At 36.0% G+C, this 11,714-nt stretch overlaps 1 protein-coding gene across 1 annotated transcript; it reads right to left on the bottom strand.

Annotated features, from left to right (window-relative positions):
* Positions 1–2,487: 2,487 nt before the first annotated feature.
* LOC104590411 (amidophosphoribosyltransferase, chloroplastic-like) lies at positions 2,488–6,404 on the bottom strand. Its single transcript, XM_010249079.3, has 2 exons — positions 4,320–6,404; positions 2,488–2,949 (listed from the first exon to the last, which is right to left on the bottom strand). The coding sequence occupies exon 1, from the start codon at positions 6,096–6,098 to the stop codon at positions 4,368–4,370; it is 1,731 nt and encodes a 576-aa protein (XP_010247381.1). The 5' UTR covers positions 6,099–6,404; the 3' UTR covers positions 2,488–2,949; positions 4,320–4,367.
* Between the last annotated feature and the right edge of the window lie 5,310 nt (positions 6,405–11,714).

Raw genomic sequence — 11,714 nt, 5'->3', positions numbered from 1 at the left:
GTGGTACATTGCAGAACGGAAAAGAATGGGCACTCACCACATTATCCAACGCCCCTTGATATATGTAAATGGTGTGGATGTTCCCAGTCACATCTATTGCCAAATAAACCAAATATGTTACTGTTGAGGCTGGGCTACCCTCATGGTCTCACAGCTGAATACACCAGTGTTCAGTACAGATGGGCCCAGACTGAGCACTTACGTGTTTACTCGTGATAGGCGGATGGTTCAGCCGGGTGTGTATGATTTTGTCTCCAGTTCATCCAGATTGATTTATTCTTTGATGGCCATCATTTGCATTCTCACTAGTGCCCTTTTCTGATATCACAATTCCAAGGAAATGGTTGAGATTTAAGAACATTAAATCTCGCCTTTTAGAGTCGGATGACTCAACAAAGGACATGGCTTTCTCTTCAAAACCATTCTTCCATAAAAAGATAGTCCGATAAACTTTTGTGCTGATCAGCATGTTAAAAAACACTTAAGTTAGTTCACTGTTCTTTGTAACCTCTGTTTATCAGAGTTCGCAGGCTGTGCTCAGACCAACTGATCCAAGATCTCCATTTGAAAGTCTGGGGGAAAATTAAGATATCAGTGGACATTAGTTGAGTTCTCTAAACAATGGCTCTTTCATCTTTGAGTAGGTTTGGCAAATTGTTGTGCAAACCCACATACAATCCTCAACTAGTTGCAACATCCATCAACAGAAGCTCAAATGAAGAACCCTGGCCTGACGTTTGATTTGCAAATGAACAAAAGCATGGTACCTCTGGTTCAACACAATCTTTGTTCTGTGTCATGAACCCAACCCAATCCCTACATCGGTCTGAGATTACAATGTAAACGGACGAGATTTCGTAAGCAACCAGTTTGCTTTTCGGTCTTATTAAAGGGATATATGAGCTAATAACTCCATAGATAAGAAAGAAGATAATGCTTGCAGAAATTAAGAAAACTACCACAAGGCAACTAACCTAGATGGTTTAGCTAGCTATCAAAGCCAACATTATTGTTGACCAACATTAGAGCTTAAATAATTGAGGCGCTAGGCTAGGTTGATATCAATTATTGCTACTGATTTGTATTGACAAATAAAGGCCACACTTCACAGCTAGGAAAGACCAGGTGGGGGTCACAATGGGTTGGGAAAAGTACCTGGATTGACCTAAACACATCAGGTTGCCAATCCTGGTTCCTTAACAATTCAAGTTAGTTGTGTTCCATCCTTCACAACTAACTTGTGAGCCACGAATAACCTGAGCACACAAGAACCCAACTGATCTAGAAATATGATGGTAAAGTAAAATGTCGTCAAATGCCAAGTAGATCTCCAGTTGCTGAAGTCACACAAATCATCCACGAGAAAGAGAACTATGGATGACAAGATCATAAAGCTTGGGGTCTATGACTAACGAATATCGTGGGCGTATTGACAAATCAAGGTGCATCGTATCATAGCCAGAGTTGATTTAGGCATAGTAAACCAGCAATAGGCAGTCAAAACCGTAACCAGACCATCCAATGAGATATTAAGATTTTAGGTTGATCCACTAAAGGCAAAAGCTTCATTTGGTTCGGCTAGCCTAAGGTCAGTTCAACCAAGAGCAATTAGTCTATAATCCCCAGAACTGGTAAACAAAACAGCTGCAACACATTATAGGCTATAGTTATCAAATTTAGCAACAGTTGCATTAACCAAATAAATGCAAAAGCACCACGAATATGGCAGCGGGTCTCTTGGTGATCTGACCTTGTTCGACATTTTCCCACTGCTTTCTGGTTATGCTCCATTTTATGAGAATGAAGGTTGATCTTGGGTTACGTGTAGAGATGCACTAGGGCTACTTTGATGTTGAACATTTAGAGAGCAAGGAAGTCTGGGACGTTTGAGAATAGAGAAAGGAGTATGCAGGCAATTATTGTAATCATCAAGTTAGGGTGGCGTATCGGATGAAGACTAGGGCTTATTTTCAAACTTTACAACTGATGATGTTGTTAGAAATTGGGGTGCAGTGAAAAAAAAAATAATGGTACTTGGACATCATCAGGAAGGGGAATTGTGAAGCTAAATTTTGATTGAAGTAGTAGTCTCTGTAATCCAGGGTCACTGGAATAGGAGGTCTAAGGGATGAAAATGGGGGCATACTTGCAATGTTTTAGGACCAATAGGTGAAGGAAATTCCATTAGGGCAGAACTCTTGAAAATGTTTTTGGAGTACAAAAGGGAGAAGGGGGTGGAGAGTCTTGTAATTGAAGGAGACTCGAAAATAGTGATGAGCTGGTTGATGGAGGGTTAATGCAATGTGGATTTACAGGAATGAGATCATACGTTTCAGATGGTTCTCAAATCTCAAGGAACATCTAGATAACAATACAATGGGTATCAAGATCAGCTAATTTCTTGGGTGGTGCTCGGTACAAAATAGAAACTATTTTGAGCTCAACTATAGAATTTTAAAATGATGTGGGGAGGGATAGCAGGGGCCCTTTTGTACAGAAAGATTCTTATGATGTACACTTAATTTCCCTTCATAAATGTTTCAGTTATTCATCAAAGAGAGAGAGAGAGCTGCCTGAGATGGGTTAAAACATCCATCAATTACAGGTGAAGGATCACAGGATTTAGAAAAAATAGCTAAGCCAGAGTTTGTTCAGAAACTAGTAAATACCATTAAATACTTCTAGCAAAAAAGTTATTTTCCATTAACCATCCACTGGATAAAGAATTTGTTACCCCAAACTCTTGTGAACCATCTGATGTTATTCTTGGAGCCAGTTGACTGAATTACTTGTACCAGGGCATTCAACTTTGGCAACCACTTTTGAAGATCCAAGCATAACAGAGTCTCATCCTTACTGATTGTAGATTACCCCAAACTCATGTGAAACATCTGATGCCTGGACCCTGCCTCTGAAAGGTAGCTCCTATTCATAGAAATGGGAAAATCCCTGTACAATGAAGGTCCCTGGTGCTTAAATTCTTTTCAACAAGGTGAAAATAGGCTTAATGCGTTTTCACAAACCATGTGTTACGAAAAAACTATGGCAGAAATCAAGAAAATATGACATTGTTGCATGTAACTGAAGAGAGAATGGACATATGCATTTTTTTTATCAGTAACTGAAAACTTTTATTAAATAAGAGAAATACAAGTACAAGAAAGGGTACAAGAATGGACATATGCATTACCAAAACATGAAAACAGAGGGCATTCTAGTTGTCAACTTTATAACCCGTACTGACTGCACCAATGCCAGATACCAATAACAAAATGTCATGTTGTGTATGTGCCTTGACTTCGTGGTTGCAACCCATTCCATGGCCCAACCCGCATTGTGGAGAAAACCCCAAAGGGGAAAATCCATTGAGGTTTGTGTACAGACCCAACCCGTTTTCAAATATGCATCCTATATAATGTATTTTGCTCTCTAGGGTTTGACATCAGAAAAACAGATTGAGAGTGAGGGTTTGGGTGTAAAGGGCAATAGGGTTTTGAGAGAGGCTGTCCATACTTATACTCCAGATGTTGAATGCTGATTATAGTGGACTTATCCGAGTGCAAATCAGTCCCCCACAACGTCCCACAGCACATGCCTGCGTGTATTGGGAACATCTCCCAATGATGACATCATCATTTCTGGTATTATCATCGGGAGATGTTCCCAATAAACAGCGGGGATGTGCTGTGGAACATTGTGTGGGGCAGATTTGATCTCACCGTCCTCCTCCTCCTCCTGATGTAGGCAATGTCGAAATACCAAAATGTTTAATCATTGAGATTTGTGCTTGGTCTTTCACCTCCCAAGATTAGGAAGCACACTACATATACCTGCCATATGATCAGAGGCTCCTGATTCTTTTGAGTTTCTCTGTTTTTCATTTCTTTCTCTTTATCCATTTGCCAATTGGTTTCAGATCTTGGGTGTGTTGTTGCACAACAAGTTAGGCAAGTACATTTCAACTTTAAATGGTGACTAAACCAATAAATCAGAACTAAACAGCAATTACAATTATCATACTATTACCGCAGGGAATCACAATTGTCTTTTTTTTTTGGGAGGGGGGGTTCATCTGTATTAAGTTCATAACTCATTACCCATACGAAAGAAGACCAAAATGAGTATCAAAACAAATTAAAGAGGAAGCCCACTGTATCAGTTTCAGATTTGTAACCTAAGTCAATCTAAAAGAAGCATAAATACGATCATAGATATATGAATATATCTAATAACTGGAGATACCTGTCACTCTCCGAGTCGCACAATAATACATGAGTATTGTCTAAATTCTTGTTAATTAAAAAATAGATCATCCTTACCATAAACAGGGACTGATGCAGAGGAAATCTTCATCATGACGATGATCGCTACCTTGGTCCATTTGCTTTCCCCATTGTAACATTTCTAGAAGTTTGAATCCATCCTCCGTCTATAGATTCTATATTCCCATTCAATCCATCATCCATAAAATCGCCCACCCGTTTCACCTTAACCTCCCTTGGTGGAACAGGGTACTTCCCAGAGAAGCAAGCATAGCAATAGTTAGGAGCATCGGCTCCAAGCAAATTTCTCAAGCTCTCCAGTGGAAGGAAAGCAAGAGAATCAGACCCAATAAACTCTCTAATTTCCTCCACTTTCATCCTATTTGAAATCAACTCCTCTGAGCTTGGTGTATCTACACCGTAATAACAAGACCCAATGATTGGTGGGCTTGCAATCCTCATGTGAACCTCCTTCGCTCCAGCCTCTTTGATCAATCTAACAATCTTTGAGGACGTGGTTCCTCTTACAATTGAGTCATCCACAACCACAACCCTTTTCCCCTCCAATACCGCCCGGACAGGTGCAAGCTTGAGCTTCACCCCAAAGTCCCTGATCTTCTGTGAAGGTTCGATGAATGTCCTTCCAACGTAGTGTGACCTAATAAGCCCCTGCTGAAACGGAACTCCAGATTTCTCTGCATATCCAAGTGCAGCAACCACCCCAGAATCTGGTACAGCTATCACAACATCGCAGTCTACTGGAGCTTCAGTAGCTAGTATCTCCCCAAATGCATGCCGGGATTCGTAAACTGACCGGCCAAAGACCACAGAATTCGGTAAAGAGAAGTAAATATGCTCGAAAATGCAGGCCTTCGGCTGGGGGTGAGGCATCAAGCAAAGTGATTGAATCCCATCTTTGTCTACCACCAAAACTTCTCCGGGATTCACCTCCCGCTCGTAAGTAGCTTCAATCAGATCAAGCGCGCAGGTCTCGGAGGCAAACACAACAGCACCATTGCTCCTTCGCCCCATGACCAAAGGTCGGAATCCGAATGGGTCACGTACCGCAACAAGTTTGTCTTCTGTCAGGAAAACCATGGAGTACGCACCCTCGAGCTTCTCACAAGCATCGACGATCCTGAGAAAGAAAGGCCGGGCTTTTGATATCGCAATCAGATGGAGAACAACCTCTGTATCAGAACTAGTATTGAATATGGAACCATTGTCTTCGAGCATGGTCCGGAGGGAGCGATAATTCACCAAGTTGCCATTGTGTGCAACCCCAACAGACCCAAATCGGTAGCCAGCGACGAAGGGCTGCACGTTCTTAAGCATGGAAGCGCCGGCAGTAGAATATCGGACATGCCCAATCGCGAATTCACCAGGGAGTTGATCGAGCTTGGCTTCATTGAAGACGTCGGAAACAAGGCCGACGCCTGTAATAGATTGAAGAACGTTGTCGTGAACAGTGACGATACCGGCGCCTTCCTGGCCACGGTGTTGCAGGGCATGGAGGGCAAGATAGCAAAGCCTGGAGGCTTCAGGATCGCCATAGATACCTACAACGCCACATTCCTCTCTGGGCTTATCGTTATCATCGTAGTTGATAAAACGATCATCTGGGTCTCTTGAAGAGGAAATTATATCTGCGATGGGTTTCTTGGATGAGAGCTTAAAAGGGTTTTTATGGGTGTGAGAGGAGGCGGATTTGGAGGAAAAGGAGGGGTTTTGTAGGGTTTTAGTAGAGAGAGACAGAGGCTTCTGAGATGGGAATGGAGAGAAAAGATGAGTGTTTTCTACAGACGACGAGAAAGAAGAGAGATGGGCAGCAGCCATGGATCAAGGACAGTGATGGAGAACGAGCGATGGACGGAGAGAAAGAGAAAAACAAGACTATTGTCGAGTCCCCCGCTTCAAGCTTTGGATTGGGCAAAAGCTGAGGTGAAGTGTCCTGTGGCCTGTGGGGTTTGAACCTTGAAGGCCACTCCTACATCTGTAAATAAAAATGAGACATGCAACTCTTGGATGCCTCGCCCTACAGACATCGTGGGATCAACAGAGATGAATTTGAAGAGCCAGGGCGAGATATCTAAGAGTTGCACAAATTCGTTGCTCGTACCATATCTAAAACAGGGTTTGCGGCTTCCGGTACCATAGAAATTGCCATTTAAAGCGGATACCCGTTTTTGCCACTCGGCAGAGGACACGAAAAGATCTAAGATCTGTACCTGTATCGTATATTAAAGCAGATATTTTTTGTTCAGTATAAACACAGAAAAAAGGAAAATGATAAGCCCGATTCTAAGCCCCCCGATTAAAAACAAAAAAAAAAATCTTTTAAAATAATAAATATGCTTTTTTTTTATAGATGTGAAGAACGAATAGATATTTTACCGAATAAAAGAACGAATAGATAGGTACTATGATGACCCATCCCGATTACCAAGAAAAAATACTATCCTTTCCTATAAAAAATTTAATTTAATATCACGTGGGCCATCATCAGTTTTTACACTGCTATTAAAAAGACATAAGAAATGATTTAAAGAGTCATAATGTAGCTATTTGGTTGTGACAAAGGCTTACGACCATGACAATGATATTAGGGTCCGTTTGGTTCGCATGAATAGGGTTCAAAATTGGAATTGAAATAGACATTCAATTCCATTTCTATTTTTGATAGAATGGCATTCCCCCGTTTAAGGTAAATAGTCATTATCTTCCCCTCTCGTAATAACGAGAATTCATTCCACCTAATTTTAATTCCAGTTTGAACCAAATAAATGAAGGTAATTGACCATTGTGATTCCAATTCTAATTCTGATTTCAATTGTGAATCAAATGAACCCTCAGGCAATTAGACTTGTACATGACCAGATGGTAGGTTCGACCTGGCTCATTCTTCATTAAGTTTGGATAGATAATATATAATATGTTATTAATAATATATATATATATATAAATATATAAATTAAAACAAAGCGATCAAGAAAATTTGTCCATTTTTCTCTTTTTTTTTTGTTTTTTATTCCATGTCATTTTTGAAACAACCAATGAGATGCACTTTCCCAATAAAACCTAAATAATCTTTTCTCCTAGAATTTATCCTAAACTACCTCCCCTACTTTCTCTAGAATTATCTCTAATTCCTATTTATCTTCTAAATTATCTCTAATTTCTATTTATCTCCTAAATTATCTTTAATTTCTATTTATCTTCTCCCCTACTTTTTATCTATATCTATCTAAAGAAAGTTTGGATTAAAAAATTTAAGAATTATTTAAATATTCTAACAAAATTATATAATAACTTTAAAATATTTATAAAAACACAAAAAATAATTTTATATTTTTACAAAATATAACAATTTAAATTATGTTTTTTTCGGATTATCAACTTAAGTGCTTTTCAAATATTTAATAATATGTAATAGCTTTAAATAAATAAAATTCAAATAACAAAAAATTAAATATTTTATAGATTATTTATATATTTAAATAACTAAATATTTGTTATAAATATATTTAAATAGTTAAAATAACGAAATTATCTAATAAATTATTTTATATTTTTACAAAATATATCACGAAATTATGTACTAACAATTTAAATTATGTTTTTCTGGATCATCAATTTAAATGTTTTTCAAACATTTAATAATATTTAATAGCTTTAAATAAATAAAATTCAAATAACAAAAAAAATTAAATATTTTATAGATTATTTAAATATTTAAATAACTAGATCTTTATCATAACTAGATTTTGAATAGTTAAAATAACAAAATTATGTAATAAATTTAAAAAAATCTTTAAAGTAGAAAAATAACTCAAACATAATTCTGAAATTAATAATAATTTAATATATTACAAAATTAATAATGAAATTATGTAATAATAGTATAAATTATGATTTTATGGATAATTAAATTGCACAAATAACTAATATTTTAAAATTAAAATATTTTACATATTATTTAAGTAATTAAATAACTGGGTATTTTAAATAACAAAATATTTAACATAACTAGATTTTAAATAGGTAAAACAAAGAAATTATGTAATAAATTTAAAAAAATTCTGAAAAGAAGAAAATAATTAGAACATAATATTGAAATTAATAATAATTTAATATTTTTACATAATATTGTATATAACTAATTTCACTTATATCAAGTAATAATTTGAGAAAAAAACTTTGAAAAAATTAATATTTATTAATAATTTTTAACTCTTAATCTATATTTATTATATAATTATATATACTAAAATTAATATTTATTGTATTTCAGTAATTATTTATTATTTTTGTTTTAAATGGCTGAGGAAAAATAAAAATGAAACCCAAACGTAAGTGAAGCAGGATTTTGCATTGCAGAAAAGAACAAGCCATAGTTAATAATATGGCTGTAACTTGGGCCGGGTTAGCCCAAAAAAACAGGGTTGGGTTGAAGTTCAGGTTAGGTTTAGATTTGAAAAGTATGGACCCAACTTTAGTTTGGGTATCACTTACCCGGAAAATAGATTTTTGTGGACCCCACATAAGTATGAAAAAAGAATATGGGTATCTTGGTCAACGGGAACTAAAATCTCATTGACTAACTTCCCCCTTTCAAAATCCAAAAAATGAATTGGCCTTAAGGTGGTGTTCTTCATTGTGAATTATTTTTTCTTATTTTGAGTTTCAAAAATAAATCAAAACCATCTGATTTAAAAACAAATTGGTTCTTAAAACAAAACTACATTAAACATATTCTTGGTTATATATGTGTTATTGGTTTCCATTTTCCAAAATTAAAACCAAAACCTGTTCTTGAGTTTCTAGTTTAAAGAACAGGTTTTCATCATGTTACATAAATCATGTAGTAGTACTGTAATACAAAATTTGTTTATAGTTAAAAACATGAATTGTTTTTTGAAACTTGTATTGATTTTTCAAAGCAAAAACACAATTGAATAATGTCTTTTTGACCATTTATTTTGCGCTGATGTAATAATTTTGAAAACAAAACCTAAGGGTGTGATCAGCGACAAGATCGGTTTTGTTTTTCAGAAAAGGAAACAAAAAGAACTATCACATTTTTTACTACAAACAAAAATAAATTGTGAACAACATGAAACAAAAAAAAAAAGGAAAAACAATTTTAAAATTTAGAAGTAGCAAAAGCTGCAAAAAGATAAATTCTTCACAGAAATTGCCTATTCAAAATAAAAGCCAATTTATCTGATAGTACAGAGATCTTATTTTTTCTCTCTCCTTTGTAGGTTTTGTATAAGTTGTCAGTTGTCCAATAAATGACAAAATTGCACATCTATTTAAATCAATGTTTGGAAACCGTTACAAAGAGTAAATTGTAAGTGGTTCAGCTATATTAATTTCAACATGGTATTATTATCAAGATAACAAAATAGGAGAAATAGATAATATAGAGATAGAAAAGTAATAGGCGAAAGTATATAAAAATTATTTAATAACTCTAAGTTCAATTAGGTTACTAAGTAGTAAGTTTATATTAATATATAAGATAATGAGAATAAGAAAAGAATATTCACCCAATTATTATAATATCCCAGGGTTCAGCCGATGATTAGACTATTGTTGGGAAGAAACTAAGTTTATCCACAAACTATTTCTCTCTCAAAAATAAAAACTTGTAGATATTCAGCTATCATAATTCCAAACAAGATATCAACAAAAACAATCATAAGCCAAGCAAAGAGAGACACACGATATTTAACGTGAAAAACCCCTCCAATGTGAATGGTAAAAACCACGGGGCCAAGGAGACCCAACCAAAAATCTCCACTAATAACTTGATGTAACAATTATAGCAACTCAAACACCACAATATGCTCACAAACTTAGAGAAAATACAAATTCTCAAACATACAAACGAGAATACCAAAAGCGGTGAAAATAACAGTCAGAAAAACTCACAAACGCGGCTACTGTTCAGGCCACAACATGGAGACCTTCACTACTCCAAATCAGATCTCCACCGTTCCGATCGTAGGTCTGTGAGTTTCGAACAATCCCACCAAATTTCAGCCAAATCGAACCACAAATGACCCTTGATCAGAATAATTGATGAAGACTGCCACGAAATGTTTTCTTTTCCCGAACAATTACGAGTTGCTTCTATTCGACCTCAAATAACTGGCGATTCAGAGCTCCGATCAAAGATCCGACCGTTCAGAATGAAGAAAAATGAATCATCCACTTATTGTCCAAATTTCTGCTCGATCGGACGGTGGATCGAAAAGTTCCGGCCGTTTGATGAACTCTGCGCACTGAGAAATCTGTACAGTATTTCGATTTCTCTCTTTTCCTCTCTCTCTTCAACACGCCGCGCGCAAAAAAGATCTAACCCTAGTTTTTGTTTTTCTTTCTTTTTTTTGAAAAAAAAAACAGTTGGCTAAAGGAGAGTGGGCTATAATATGGGTCAATATCCCATAATGGGCTGGGCCCAACAACTATAACCCGTTAGATTGTAAAAAAATCATTATATTTGGTCAATAATTCGTGGCCTAGCTAGACAATTGAACTGCTCATCCATTTGACCCATTTATTAGATCAACAGGTTTTATGTTATTTTATTTTTATGAAATTCTTTATTGTTATGACATCAGAGGTGATTGACTCTGATGGTTAAACTGGTAACTCGTCCACCTTCGGTGAAAACTGGCTCAGTTTAGGGATGTTAATGCAGTCTTGTTAAACGGTAAATACAGCTTGAGCCGATCCCTCAGTGTCAGTTTTCTACAAATATAGGATTCGTTTTGATTCTTTCATTCAAGTCCAAATTGGGTTTGGCTGATCTGCCCAATTGGGTCATGATACCTTATGTCGTTAGGGGTTGCAATGAGTCAAGCTTTTCATGAGCTATTCGAGCTTGGCTTGTAAAAAGCTCGGTTTAGCTTAGTTTCAACTGAGTTTGAACTCGAGTTCGAGCCCAATTCATTGGCTCGATTAGTAAACAAGCCAAGCTTGAGCCTACTAGAGCTCGGCTCGCGAGCCGGCTTGAATATATATATACATAATATTATAATATTATAATTATTATAATTCTTAATTTTTTAAATATCAAATAAAAAATATTTTATCTATAATTTTTTATTTTTATAAAATATTTTTTTTCTCAAAATCGAGCTTGGGCTTATGAATTTTTTACGCGAAGCTCGAGCTCAAGGTTCTGGCTCGAACCAAGCTCGAGCTCGAGCTTGAGCTTGAACCTTGTAGAATAGTTTAGAGGCGAGCTCAAGCCTAGTAGTATTCGGCTCGGCTCAGCTCGAATCCACCCCTATATGTCCTTATCTATACACATGTATTCTTGTAATTTTTTACAATTTTTTGATTCTATGATCTTAAAGTCCAAGACTTCTTTTCATGTTTAGTTTGTTTTTTTCTTTCTTCCACTATTCATTATGGAAAGTGATGCCTTATAAGACATAA

Source organism: Nelumbo nucifera, chromosome 1 (genome assembly GCF_055504915.1).
Source record: "Nelumbo nucifera cultivar China Antique chromosome 1, China Antique-T2T, whole genome shotgun sequence".
NCBI lineage: Eukaryota > Viridiplantae > Streptophyta > Magnoliopsida > Proteales > Nelumbonaceae > Nelumbo > Nelumbo nucifera.
This window is presented reverse-complemented; position numbering and strand designations above follow the sequence as displayed.

Bases quoted from the DNA above. Each gene is read 5' to 3' on its own strand.
- LOC104590411 (XM_010249079.3), bottom strand. From the start codon at position 6,098: ATGGCTGCTGCCCATCTCTCTTCTTTCTCGTCGTCTGTAGAAAACACT.